This window comes from Tympanuchus pallidicinctus, unplaced genomic scaffold, assembly GCF_026119805.1.
Source record: "Tympanuchus pallidicinctus isolate F22 unplaced genomic scaffold, pur_lepc_1.0 scaffold14, whole genome shotgun sequence".
NCBI classification, from domain to species: domain Eukaryota; kingdom Metazoa; phylum Chordata; class Aves; order Galliformes; family Phasianidae; genus Tympanuchus; species Tympanuchus pallidicinctus.
The window spans coordinates 9,939,497-9,954,984 of NW_026294659.1; the positions used below are offsets into that span (position 1 = coordinate 9,939,497).

The following is a 15,488-nucleotide window of genomic DNA, read 5'->3' on the forward strand; positions in this document are numbered from 1 at the left end:
CATGACCCTGATATTAACAGGTTGGCTGAAGTAGATAACTCCCAGTAAATTTCTAGGATACTTTCTCAATTGTTTTACTCATATATATTACATTGTGTCTCATCACATTAGAGACCATCATCTGCTGGAGAAGAGCTCTGAGAAAAAGGATGTCCAGGTGGACAACAGGTTGGCCATGAGCCAGCAGCATGCCCTTGTGGCCAAGAAGGCCAATGGTATCCTGGTGTGTATTGATGAGAGCATGGCCAGCAGGTCAAGGGAAGTGATCCTCCCTGTCTGCTCTGCCTTGATGTAGCCACATCTGGAGTGCTGTGTTCAGCTCATGGCTCCCCAGTTTAAAAAAAGACAGGGAACTTCTAGAGAGAGTTCAGTGGAAGGCAACTAAGATGATCAGGTGCTGGAGCATTTCCCTTATGAAGAAAGGCTGAGAGAGCAGGGACTGTTCAGCCTGGGGAAATGAAGACTGAGAGGGGATCTTATAACTGTTTAGAAATACCTTAAGTGCAGGAGCAAAATTGATAGGGGTGGACTCTTTTTGGTGGTGAGCAACAACAGGACCAGGGGCAAAAGGCAGAAATTGGTACACAGGAAGTTCCATACAAACGCAAGGAAGAACCTCTTTACTGACAGAGTGATGCAGCACTAGAATAGGCTGCCCACGTTGTGGAGTTTCCTTCTTTGGAGATATTTAAGAGCCGTCTGGATGCCTGCACCACTTGCTGTAGGGAATCTGCTTTAGCAAGAGGGTTGGATTTGACCTGCAGTGGTCCCTTTCAACCCCTACAATTCTGTGATTCTGTGATTCCATAATGATCTTGAGAAAAGAGAATGTATGCTCATCAAGTTTGTGAATGACACCAAAGTGCAGGTGTAATAAATACAGAGGACAGAGCTGCCCTTAGAAGGACATAAGCAAGAGGAAAGGGCCAAAAGAAAGCTCAGAGAATTCAACTACGACGAATGCAACATCCTGCACCTGGGACTGAGTAACCACTTCAAAGGTACATGCTGGATACAGGCTCCAGTGGTACTGGCTGAGTTGCAGCTTTGCTGGAAAGGGAGTCATGGGTCTTGAATGACAGGAGGATTCAAGTGATTCAGTAGTGTGCCCTGTCAGCCTATCATATCCCACAGTATGTTGAACTTACTCAGTAAAAGCATAACAAACACTTCAAGGAAAAATTTCATTACACTGATAAATTTAGAGTAAGTTCAACAGATATCAAAATGCACAGGAGGTTGAAGCACATGCTCTACAAGAGGCTGAAGAAAACAAGATGTTTACTCTGGAGAAGGCAAAACTTAGGCAAGAACCTTGTAATAGTTTTTCCATACCTAAGAGAAGGTATGAAGAAGATGGAGCCAAACCCTTAACTGAGACACAGAAGTCATACGTTGAACTGCCATACACTGAACCAATAGATTCTGGGTGGTTACAGAGACACCATTACACTCACACTGGATCAAGTTGTCCAGGGACACAGTGGAATGCCTGTCCTTGGAGTCTTTCTAGAACCAAATGGACAAAATTCATGACCCAAATGTAGAGCTGACTCTGCCTCTAGCAGGAAGTTTAAATAGATCACTTTCCACTTTCTATGATGCTAAAAATCTGAAGTGTCTAGAAAAGCAAATACGTGAATCCCACGTGCTTTGATTTCAATTTTCATGTCATTAGGACATGAGGCTTTGCTGTCCTACAATTTTATACTCCCTTTGATATTAGCTCATCTGGTAAGTGAAAAGTTGAACTGACTATACATGAAAACATATAAAACAGAAGAGGGTCCCACTAGCACAACCAGTAGAAGTCACACCTGTTAGGCCAAGTCACCAAATGCCAACATAGGAGAGATTCATAAAAAGACAAAGACAGAGAATTAGATATTGGATGCAAAATACTATTTTATTCAATATTCTCACCCAAATATAAAATTAGTAAAGACAAAAAGTTCTGAAATTCTTTTATTATGCTAATTATTGTAATAAACATTCAGATTTGGAAACAGGATTATTTATAGTATTCCCACTTTTAACTATTAGATTTGCAACAATATAATCCATTTTCTTCCATTCATCCTGTGGGATTAATTAAAATTAGAATACATACCTGGCTACAGCCTCGCTGTACACAAATCCAGCATCTGCTCTCTTCACAATTTCAAAACACAGATCTGCTCCATCCATACTGCAGGTAGAAATAGGGAAAAGTGTTTAAGACATATAACTACAATCAGTCACAGAAAAATGCTTAAAAATCAATTGATTCCACTAACATAAACCTTACATTAAAAATTCTGGATGCATATGCAATGTTTTATTAAATAAAATGGCGTTTGAGAGGTTATCTAATACAGTATTGCTTGCCACAGGTTAATTTTTTCATTTCCCTCAGGTCACTCAAATCTTCATTAGCAAAATTAAACAGTTTCTCCCATTGCTTAAACTGATCACTGAACAAGTGGAGGAGATAACAGGGGAGATACAAGGTGGCTCGGAAAGTTAACAATTAAAGCATTACGGTATGTTAACTGCATTCCTAAAAGCATCATGAGAGCAACTCCAAAGAAAGACTGTATTTACACAAATTCTTAGTCAAACTGTATTTTAAATGGTGACTATCAAAAATAACCCAAAAATGTGGTACAGTCTTCCCAGTTATCATTCTCATAAGGATAATTAAGAATCAAGATATGTTATACCTCACAGCCTCTGTGAAGGTACTTGAAAACTGTGACACCACACATACTGTATTACTAACTTTGACAACTGCCTGTAGTCTTTCTGATAATCTAACTTCCCAAACTGAGCAGTGTAACAATTGTAGTTTCGAGTATATTATTTTTACAGTTCCTCAGCTAAAATCAGACTATCAGTTCCTCTAAAACCAAAGCAGCTTGATGTAGCATAACAGTCTTCCTTTTTTTTTTTACTTCTAAGATACATATGGCAGATGCATATCTTGGAACGTTCATTGCTTGATGGGGCAAAGGAAGAGTAACAAGAGTTAACATGAATAATCAAATCATGTACTGCAGTTTACACTGAACTTGGTACTTGCAAGAATGTAAAATGTAACATTGGTCATTTCCAGTCATACAATCATAGGTTTCCAAAGGAGAGGGACCCATAAAGATCACTGACTGCAGCTTCAATCTCCACACAACACTACCCAGAATTCAGTCCTCCTTTACTTTTTTCTCTCCACCAAAGACTCAAGGAGGAAAAAAAAAAGAAGCTGAACTCGCAGGGCATCTACGAAGCCATATTATCAAGGCTGTTTCAGCAAGCTATCTATAATGCCAACATAATAGTATTTTTGCTCTGATGCACACCTGCAATGCAATGCTTCATGCCACACAAGTAGCATGCAGAAGCTTAAATTCCCAAATATGTCTACAAGACAGTCATCAGACTAGAGTACTAACTACAGTATGGACTGGTGGCACGTTAAGTAGGCAGAAGCATTTTTTTAGCCAGTTATTTCAGCATGTGATATTTTCAGAGCTAACTCCACAAATTGATCACCAAACAATGATTGCACATTGCTGCATCAATATATTCCTCTCTAGTAGTTATTCCTTTCTTTCTGAATTTCATAAAGCTTGTGTGTATACACAGCTACCTAATATCACTCAGATAATAAATATACTGTGCAGTGCTATGCATAGTATCATATAGCAGTAACAGGGTCAGGTTCAATGAAGATACTGTAAAACAGTATTTCACTCATAGAAAAGAAAACACCTCATATCAGCCTCTTTGTCAGCCCTCTCTTCCGAGAATTTATTCCAGCCAGATGGGAAATGAAACTGAAACCTGAGCAACGCCTTGTGCTACAAAGCATATGAAGTGCACAATTAACCACAATTAGGAGGTGTTATTTTTATAAAGCAGCAAAACGTTTCAGAAGACTAGAGTCACTCCAACCTGCTGGGAACTACTGATCATTAAAGATGCAGCAGCACACAAGGCTGTTAGCACTATGAGTAGCTGCAGAGACAGAGTCAAGACTGCTGCTCCTTGACACTAACTTCTTTTAAACCAGGTGCTTACAATAAGAATGGTCTTTTAACATATATTTCTACCTCCTATGAATACATACCAGAATACTTCATTTACAGCTTTCAATTGTTGGTGGCAGTTTTTCCCCACTTTCCTCTCCCCTCCCCCCCCCTATTTTTTTTTTTTCCAATTAGTTTAAATTACGGTGATACTCAAAATAGCTACCAGACCGTCAGTGGTAATGTTTTAAAGCGACAGACTTAATTTTCAGAATAAATGTTTCTATATATAAAGATAGAGCTTGTATCACCCCAATGTTGTTGAACTTTATCTGAAAATCTTATGAAAATATGTAGACAAGGTTGCAAAAGCAAATGAATCAGCCTCAGTTATGAAACAAACAAATAAACCCACAGAAAATACAGTCAATTAACAGACTAAGAACTCAGCAATATCAAAACTACTTTTTTGCTGCACAAGCTGAAGGACATATGTGACACATTAAGCTCCTGAGATATTTGATGAACTGAAAATTCAGGAAACCTTAAGGCATTTTAATGCATATCAGCACTATGCATAACACTGCAGCAGTACAATGAAAATAAAAAACTGGTCTCAATTAAAGCCCATTAAAATAGAGACAAAACGATAAATACATGTTGAAGACAGAAGCTGAAGATGCTGAAAATGTTCGCGATGAAACTACAGCACACACAATCTGAAAGAGAACCAGTCAGTACCAGTAGAGGGCACTCACGAAGCTATGTAAACCAACTCGGACAATCTCTGGTATTCACACCGAAAGGGAAAGCTACAGCAGCTCTCAACAGTGAGCTAACAGACATCTTCCCAGAATAACACATCTGAGTTGTTTCAGGTAACAGTACCAACAACGTCCCTCAACTTCCCACACCTTACTGTTGATTATTCCATAGTTTTAGCAGGGTTCAGACACGGTTTGGACGAATGTTTATGTTTCTTTCATAGCTTTGATCAGTGCTAGTATACACTCACAGTGCTTTCCTACTATGCTTCACAAAACCAACAAAGAGTTGCAGCCTGCCCAGCAAGTTTACTCCTGAGCCACGTTCAATGCCAAAATCTATTCTGAGGCTGAAGCACTCTGAGGAACACATAGAATACTTCAGAATTCTGTATCTTAATATTTAAGTATGATAGCTTTGCATTTGCAGGTGTCCTAATAAGCCTGCAACTATATTTATAGTTATTCCAGTAAGAACAACAAATAAAGGACAAATAACAAAGTACTCCCTCAGTAACATTCAATTCATATATCACAGTGTAGCAGGTGAGTCTTCTGAAGTTTTACTAACAGAACGCAACTTAAAAATAAATAGCCTGAAATAATTAAAGTTACAATAAGTGCTGAAATTTCAACGAAAATTTGGTGCATTGAGACTCTGATGCAGTTTCTCTGCCAAATTCTGTTACTTACTAGAAAAGAACCAAAAATCCATCCAAGATAAATATCCTCTGACTTTTAAGGCTTGCCTTGTCACCAGGAAAACCTGCACAGACTATTGTTTTGGGATCAGAACTGCTGAACTCTGGTTTTCTGTTAACTTCTGTCCATCAAATAAATGAAATCAACAAATATCAAGCAAAGGTGAGATTAAGAACTGATACAGCTTTCCTCAAGCCTATCTAACTACCTTCACAGTCTCCTATCTCTTCTTCGACTGTAACCAGTAACTACTTCAAAGATCATCTGTGATGAAAATGAAACTGCATACCCAGATCAGGTAAAAGTTCGTATTCGAAAACTTCGTATTCAAAAGAAACCCAGCTACAATATACTAAAAAATGTGCACCACATCACTAAGTAAAAAAAAAATTCTACTGAACAAATTTAATGTTAAAAATACCTGTCCTTAGGTCAAAGGGTTTGATGCCCAGAATACTCTGTGCAATTTGACTGCCTTAAGGCATTTGTATTGATGGTTAGTCACTTTGGGCTCCTTTTCTGCCCTCAGGGAAAACCTGCATGTGTAGTTTGTAGAGATGCCTCAGACTTAGTTGTTCAACAACTAAAGCTATGGCACAGAGAATCTCTAAATTAATGACTTCTTTAAGCGCACTGAATTTGAAAATATTTCATTTCACTGGGTATTTTCAGCATTTGGCCTGAACTTTAGATTTAGAAGCATTCAACTTCCTTCAACTCTTTGAAAGGGTAGATAACAGCAGGACAAGGGGAAATGGTTTTAAGTTGAGGGAGGGGAGATTTAGGTTGGATGTCAGGGGAATTTCTTTACAGAGTGAGTGGTGAGGTGCTGGCACAGGCTGCCCAGAGAGGTTGTGGATGCCCCGTCCCTGGAGGTGTTCAAGGCCAGTTTGGATGGGGCTCTGGGCAGCCTGGTCTGGTATTGAATGGGGAGGTTGGTGGCCCTGCCTGTGGCAGGGGGTTGGAGATTCATGATCCTTGAGGTCCCTTCCAACCCTGGCCATTCTGTGATTCTGAGAAATTTTATTTTTCTTTCTGTAATCTCAGAAACCTGTTCTGACATGTAAAAATGTAGAACTTCCTTTTTTTTTTTTTTTCTTTTAAAAGTTAATATTCAAGCCTTGTTTTTATCCTAGATCAAGTATTATGAAAGTAAGGAAAAATAAAGTTACAGTAAAGCCGCATAAAAGATAAAGGACTACAGGTGAGACTACACTTAAAAATAAAACTAGAACAGCAATCCTAACAAGAGAAGTGAAATAATGAAAACAAGTTTTCACTCTGTAAGCTAAGGAGCTGTTCTATTTCACAGTACCATAACAAAGCGGAATAGATAGCATTCCTTCCTTTTTTTCTTAATGCTTTGACAAAGCAGCATGATTCAATGTTAACAATCATAATTTAAATGCTATTAGCATATGCTTATCACAAACTCACATAACTGTAAGCATTTAAAAATCACTCCTTTTATGAATTTGAGATTTTAAAACTCGAGCATTTTTACGTATGTTAGCTAGACGAAACTGCATATTTGTATGTATGCAACTATATACCCAGCCTAACTGCAAAGTTATATGAGATTAACACCCCAAGTGACAAATCTTAGAGTACACCATGAAAAGCAGAACACCTACGCACAGTGGTAGGAGAATATTACGTAAATTATAGAATCACAGAATCATTAGAGTTGGAAGAGACATTTACAGGCCATCTAGTCCAACCTCCCTGCAATGAGCAGAGACATCTCCATCACTTTGCTCAGAGCCCCATCCAGTCTGGCCTTGAAAGTCTCCAGGGATGACGCTTCCAACCCATATCTGGGCAACCCATGCCAGCGCCTCACTTAAATGGCTAGATATTAAATATCTGGAATTCATTCTGGAATATCACATCTGAGCTTTTCAGTATGAAAAGTACTACCAGTTCACATACACTGATTACACTGAAAAAAAACCTCAGACAATGTATTTGTAAATCTAGAACATGGTTTTCAGACATTTCAAATGGAGAATTTCCATTGTTTTAGAAATACTGAAGGCAGATGACCCTTATCAAAGTATTCTTGTTGATAAAGAGCAATGGTCATTAGAGAAACTAATAAGCAACAGAATACAAAAGCCAAAGCGATAGTTACATTCCAAATACAAATAGTGTTTATTGCCATGTGCACAAACTACATAGCAAATATTATTATGTGACAGAGACAGCACTGCCTGAAATATTACATTATTAGAAAAAATATGAAACAAAATAGATTTTCTATTTTCCCGATTCCATAAATCATAACTTGAAGATTACTTTAACGGCTTTTGGTGCTATAAAATGTTTCATGTACTTCCATTGATTACACACTTGTATTAGGTAAAAGATCAGAGCTATCTTGGGATTCACCATGGATCACTTGCTACAGAACTGTCAGCAAATAGCACCACAGAATGGGAAAGAAAATTGCACTGCATGGGAAGGACTAGAGACTTACACCGTTAGGTGTAAGGCCTCGCTAGAGCAAGCAAGGTATCTCCATCAGAAGGGAGAGTTCACTGCTCTTCTGGGAAGCAACAGACAGGTGTCTGGGAAACCATCTGGCACAGGCACATTCTCCCTCTTTTAATGGGCAATAACATTAAACACTTCAATAATTTTACCTTAATAGTGAGATTTTTTGGGATAGTGTCTGATTCTTATTTTGCCCATCTATTATGGTCAACTGCTTATTTGTGATTTATTACAGTTTTACCTAACAGCTAATGGAGACCTACTGGTGACAATGCGATGACTCCATTCTAAAGAGCACTTGAATTTGTCTATAAATGCTGTTAAAACTTACTTTGTTGCTGTTAAACTTAATTGCTACTGTTCACATTCTGTAATTCTTCTATGAATCGTGACTTTTTAAATATCCACTTATTTTAACAAAAGTTTTTAAAATTGGGCACAGACAGTATTGTTTTTGCCCAAGCAGTACCATTTCTCACTTCATTAGCCACACAACACGCCTGCTTATTTAACTTGTACCTTTTCATAACTATGGATTTCACAGATGTTCAGTGTCATTTTAGCATCTACTCCACGTAGCTCACAGTTTACGAAGCACTAAGTGGACCTATGCATCATTTATGTGCAACTGATGGGACAAAGTTTTAGATTTGATTATTGCATTTGATTTATGCACTGGTCCTGAAATAATTTGCATGCAAAGAATCTGCCGGTCCACAAACAACTTGTCATTGCCTGGGCTGTCTCCTCTGTAGTGCAGTGTTGTCATCCTCTTCTTTGTCATTTCAGAATAACTAGCCATCAATAAAACATACCTTTTTACATCAGATAGAACTTAGATGAAAAGTAGTTAAGCTTGTTATAATAACAGCAGAATGAACAGGAAGCAATATGAGGGAAAGTCATGCACAAATACATAAACGCTTTTTACTAACTACAAATTTCTTATTAAGGTCATAATTACACAGTATGCCAGTCTATCACATTTGGACAATACAGCCTTACTTCACTAAAAGCACAGTCAGTCTTCTGCCAAATCACATTACCAAAGCAATCCCTCCAACATAAAACACATTGTGCCCACAACTCTTTCATTCCTTCCTACATTTTTAGAACAGGTGTTCCTACTATCTCATTTTCTATCACTCTAAGCTCCTAGCATGGTAAACAGAAGCAAAACCTATTTTCCATTTTAAAATCCTGTTAATTGTCAGAGCATGTCTCCTCAAGCTGTACGTTATTTCATAATAGGATAACGAAAGCCTCTTGCTCCACGTTTTGTGATTTACAACGTAAAACACAAAACAAAAAAGTCAGTACTGAAACAAAAACTTACAGAGAGGAAAGAAAAAACAATTTCAAAACATTTCAAAAGAAATCTTATGTCTATAAACTTACCTGAAAAGATAGCAGAAAAGTTCAAGCAACAACTTTTAGCTTTATGTTGATTTTTTGCTCTTCCCACCTAACTTGCTTTGTCCCTTAGCAGTAAAACTAACAGGTGAAAATTATTCTTAAAGCGCATATCTCAAATCAAATTCTTTATCTAGGGAGCATTCCAGTTCAACCTAACATATGGAGCAGGACATGGCTTGCTCCAACATATGAAGATCAAATACATCAGAAAACTGAAGGCAAGAAGAGAAATTGAGGCAGTATTACCCCATATGCCCACAGACTGGTAATACATAAAAGGGGAAAAGCAGAATAAGAGTTGGAAGGTACAGAGAAGAGAAGGAGATCTGAACATGGAAGATGCACAAGTTAGCATTCTGCATGTCTGGTTTCATTAGATTCAATCATTTTTAACTCATTTTCTTGTGTAACATACTAGGGACGTTGCAGCCAAAAATGAACAGCAGGACTGTCCTTACAAAGCCACTCAGCAAATTGGTACTGGCCACTCAGACATCAGGACAGTGATTTTTTGTTTTTGGTTTTGTTTGCTACCACTTGCATATGTCTGAAAAGACTATTTTCACAGCACTCAGTACTTCTCAGCTACAAAACAAGCAGGTGGAAGCAGACATACTTTAAGGACTCTGTTTAGTAAATGACAACAAAGGAAGCAAAGAGAGAAACTTACAACTCAAAAACCATATAAAGCATTCCATCTGAGCTGTATGTCTCCAGCAGTTCAACAATATGAGGATGCTTCAGCATGTGACAAATACTGGCTTCTCTCTTTAGATCTGTGGAAGATAATAAATTAGTATGTTAGCTGTATATTCAAGCTGTTGATTACTAAATAAAAAAATAAAAATTTAACTATCAGAATATAATGTTTGGAAAAATGTATACCTCTGAAATTTACAATATGTTATTTAATCTTTATTAATAACACATTTGAGATTATATTTAATTGTTCTCCTTCAAAATGTTTTAAGTTAAACAACTCACATAGACCTCAAACGGTAAAACAAACAAAAACTTAATCATCTTTCCTGAATTGACCAGTTAAAGATCTAGATCATAACCTGAAGAATTGTACTGCGATAAGTTCACTTTAAAGTCATATCAACACATATATGTATATATACACATAATATGCATACACATGCTGTATATATGCTGTTTTTATCCTAAATACTCTGTATCACTACAAAATTATCTCAAAATACATAAGACAAACTCTTTCAACACATTACAAAGAACTATTAAAATTTGGAGATCTCGAGTCCAATCCCTTTGCTTAAAGCAAGGCTTAAAGCAAGGCTTGTCCAGCTGGGTTTTGAACACATCCAAGAATGCAGGCTCCACAGCCTGCAACTTGTACTGAAGTCTGATTACTGTTAAACTGAAAAATGTGTTTTCTTATATTTAAATTTCCTGCACCCCTTTCATGATTAAAAAAGAAAATCACAATGTATGAAATTACACTGACATAAATCTTAATCAACATTCGATAGCTTGCATCTCTGCTGTAAATAAGAAAAGCAAAAACAGTGGAGAATAAAGAGCAGAAACCATTATAATATCTCTCTACACTTGAGAGATTTTGTTTTTGATCTAACAACACCCTTACTTCCTTTGAGCGCAAATAAATCCTTCTTCTATTATAGAAAAAAATCCAACAAACCACACAATTATTTTTCTTTCCTCTTTAATGAAAATATTTGACATCTGTGTTACTTAATCTTCCTGAAGCATTTTTTTCTTCTTTTTAACTTACCATCAGTATTCTAGAAAACTACCAAAATCTTAAATGGAGTCATGATGATTATATGGAAGAAAGGAAAATATCAGTCTGTAGTCTGAAGCAGATACTTTACTTTTCTGTTCACTTTTCATACAATGTTTCCTTGTTGGAGAAACACCTACAAATGTATTTATGGGAAAATATGAAGACAGTCTCTTGATAAGAAACTGTTCCAGTGATCCAAATGATATTTCAATAAAGAAATTCACGTACAGAGGTGAAGTTCTATTATCTAAGAAAGCAGCAGTCTTCATGTCTTCCATTATCTGAAGATACTCATTATCTCCGTTTATACATCACAGTGATGCAGAGGAATTACTAACACCATTCTGTACCGTTTTGTTGCATCACTCTTAGGCATCTAACACTAAATGATTACCAGCTCCTTTTCTAGAGAGTGAGGTTCCTCTCATCTTTCACTGAATTACACATCCAGCCTTTCCTAAACAGGAACACAGGGAAACATACTGAAGGATGTTTTAAGAGAGCAGTGATTCTGCGGATGACTATAATCTCCCGAAAATATGGCAATTTTATTTTGTCTCTTAGTGTCTAAGGATGTTAGCAGTACCACACTTCACCATGGTATCTGATACCTATTTTTATACAGAAAATGAAAATCCAACAGCAAACCGCAGAAACTTCTGCTTTATTTATAGGCAAGAATTGTGTTCAAAACAGTTTATTTTGACTGCTTACTCTATTAATTTATTGTGGTACCTATACATATATTTAGAAGGAAAGGAGAACTGTGAGGAAGAAAATAACACATGCTGTGATTTACCTCATTCATCTGTGCAATACGCCACCAGTGAAACAACTGCTTACTGTCTGAGCAACAGCAACAGAGAAAGGAGAAGCAGAATGTGGAAAATACGGTTTCTGAGCATGAAAGCAAATAAACACAGGTCACAGAACAAGGCTTTGGTATGACTACAGGGGCTTGGGGCTAAAAACAGAACAAAGCCCTATTTTAAAAACAGCAGGAAGTTGTTTAACAAAGGACCTATTAGAGAGGAAGAAAATTAGGTACAGAGACCAACACACACCACATTGATTCAGAGAAGCCACAAGTCAGAAAAGGGGTGACGTATTCTGAGGTCCATCTGGACTCTGACCCGAATGTCAAAAGATGCTATACTTAAGAAGGGAAAGGAGAAAGAAAGTCAGAGATGGCGAGTACATCTCATTCTTTTCACTTAACCTACATCGCCTGCTCATTCCTTTATTGAACGTTGAGTTAAATTTCAACTCCACATGTTCCTCAAGTGGTAACTGAAATCCCAAGAAACTGCAGATATTGTTCAGCTCTGAAGAGAATCTAAAACCAAGCTGAAGTTTGGGCTGCAAACATGTGACCTAAGATGTCCCCAGAAAAATCACACTATTATCTTGTGAGTTGCCTTATTATCAGTATCTTAGTGTTCTGATCATCATATAGAATACTGTTTATTTCCCGTGAAGTTTTCTGAACCTCTAGGTATTTTTCCTGCTCATCCTGAGCCAAAACATGCCTTCCTCCTAACACCCAAAAGAGCTTCAGGTCACCTCAAGAATCTGCCAACAGATTAAGTCAGCTTTAAGGGGCATGGGGTGGCATGTACCATTTACTAATGGCATACCACCTCATGTTTTGAACATTATCTTTCACTAATAAACTAATTTTAGCCAAACAAACATATCTTACAGCAAGAAAAGCATAAGCTTTAAAAACTTCTCTGCCAACACCATGAAATACGTTTTTATGTATCTTTAGTGCTTTGTTTAACTATGGGTAAACTGCTTGCTTAAAACACTTGTATATATTTCATACAGTGAGAATGTAATTATATATAATTATAATAGATATCGCAGAACTAAGTTTTAAAAAGAAATAAGTTTACTTATTTATTTTTGCATCAGAAAATTTATTCCTGTTTTGACCATCTATCAAAATCCATGAATTAACGTCACTGTAATCCAGTGAAGATTTCAAAACTTTTCATGGCTGTAAACTGCAGATAGTAACACCACAGTCTGTGAGCTAGTTAACCACAAGCACATCTCATTTTTATTTTGGGTCAGGAATATACTCTTGAAGCACATCTCCAAGTCACTGCACCTACTATCCTTTGGTATGCATCCCAGAGAAGTTGATGTCCACTCCAGCAAGACACAACTAAACTAACTTATGTACTTCAGAAATGTGCTCGATGCACTCCAGTCATTCAGGCCACAAGGTCAGACTAGTCATATCTCAAAGTTTGTTCTCTGAAGCGCGTACAATACAGATGCTAGTACCTTGGTACCAACTGCTTCAACTCTGCAAATAAATTGGCATTAGTCTTGTAGTAGGTTAGCTTTGGCTAGCAACTAAACTCTCACCCGCATTCTTGCTCACTATTCCCCAACTAGCAAGATGAAGGGATTAAACAGGAAGAGTTCAAGAAAGCGTGTGGGTTGAGAAAAAGATGGAGATATTGTTCACCAGTAACTATAGTCAACAATAAAAAAAAACATGACTTGGCAAAATTCATTTTCTGCATGTAAGTCAGCAAGAAAGAACCAGTGATGTTTCTGCCCCATAGATCATTCATTTATTTCCTGCATGGGAGAAAATTTCCCTTTCTCTTAACCAAAAATGCAGTGTCTTCGTGTGTCAGATATGCAACAGATATCTCACTGAATGCTTACATATCACCAGGTAATGTCTCCTGGCCTCAACAAGCAGTAAAAACTTTCCTGCCACCCCTGCCATGCATTTTGGGGTGGCTAAAGCTCCACAGCAGCCAAGCTGATCTGTTTGCTGTTCCTCTTTATCCCATGCATGTTCTTGCCTTCTGCTCCATTGTGAAGCAGCCTAGAGCTTGTCATATCACACACTAAACCACTTCGGGGTGTTCCCACTGGCTCAGTGTCCTAGTGTGTGAAATGATCATACAGAAACTGGCATAAAATCAAGGTCAGGAATATGGAAGGAGGAAACATGGCCATGAAAGCCAGCACTATGAGCTGCTTAGGATGTTGCAAAATGTAAGAATAAGCATACAAACACACCTTTTGCTGCATAAACATCAAATCCTATACTTTATAATCTATAATCTATCAGCTTTCAAACACATAAAAAAAAAAAAGGAAGAAACATAGCTCACAAATGGCTCTTGATACAAAAAACCTGGCAATCAACAATTTCAATGACAATGTAGATGATCAATCTTCAATATTTTTCTCTTAAGGCTACTATGAAAAAAAGGGGGTGGAGGTGAGGTGGGAGAAGGGACAAAAAGAAAATGCAGTTAACATTTAATACTTAGAAACCAGATTGCACTTCTTCTATGCAGAAACTTTTAGAAATCTCAGTTTCATGATATCAAACTTTACAGATGTTATTAAATTCAGAATAACTTTTTTCTATTCTATTCTTTCTCAGTGTTTAGATGTAAATATAAACGTAATAACGGACTTTCATGTTGAGCTGGATATCATCGGACACTTAAGAAGCCAGTTCTCCTCCAGTTCACACTCTATCAGCTATGAAGAACACAAAATTGGTTCTCAAAAACCACTTCTCTCTCATAACTTCCAGTACAGCCACCAGACTTGTCTAGAGTCACATATCTAACAGACATGGTAAGTTGGTTTGTGTCCATGAAAACAAAATTTCCCTTCTTTTATTCATTTCCTCATTTTTATTGGAATATAAATATAAACAATGCTTCAAGTAGAAGATGATGTATTTGAATAATGGATCAACTTGAACTAATAAGAAAGTGTTTAAGAATGTATGAAAGAGTATTAACAGCTGCCTATTTCAGATAATTAAACACATTTGTTTCAATTAATTAAATAATCATTCTTAGCAATTTTTACAAAAAGCACACCGTAATCTTTCCCAAACAAGAATAAGCCCATATCTTTCATCTGAAATTTTCTATGTGTATTCTATACACATTCTATGTCCTCAAGTGTTACTCTATCACAGCAGGTTTAACGAAGTAGGAGAACAGAGGAAGAAGACAAGAACAGCAGGATTTCCTTAATAATTTTTCTGTTTTGTCTGTATGTTTTTTAGGTTAACAGTCTATATTCCAAAACAGTGTTAGTGGTTCTCTTGGTTGCTCAGCAGCAGCTTCAACAGTGCGTCAAAACGCAAGTAGGAGGACTGTGATAATCAGAATTAGTTTTATAAAACCCATAAATTAATATAAAACAGAGGAAGGAGGGTTCTCTCTGTCAGAAGTTTGGACATTCAAACAGAAGTGGAGGATTGCTGAAGACGGTTAGAAGACTCTTCTGTAAAATCATCTAAAACATTTTCTTTTTCCTATCCTTATTCTGCTTTCA

At 37.1% G+C, this 15,488-nt stretch overlaps 1 protein-coding gene across 9 annotated transcripts in view; it reads right to left on the minus strand.

The window, feature by feature from the left end:
- CASK (calcium/calmodulin dependent serine protein kinase) overlaps positions 1-15,488 on the minus strand; it is a 195,991-nt gene that overhangs the window by 105,762 nt on the left and 74,741 nt on the right. For all 9 annotated transcript variants that reach the window (XM_052674191.1, XM_052674196.1, XM_052674193.1 and 6 more), the window contains exons 3-4: positions 10,053-10,158; positions 2,111-2,188 (exon numbers count right to left, since the gene is read on the minus strand). In XM_052674191.1, the coding sequence (XP_052530151.1) occupies positions 2,111-2,188; positions 10,053-10,158 (184 nt within the window). The remainder of the gene's footprint in view (positions 1-2,110; positions 2,189-10,052; positions 10,159-15,488) is intronic.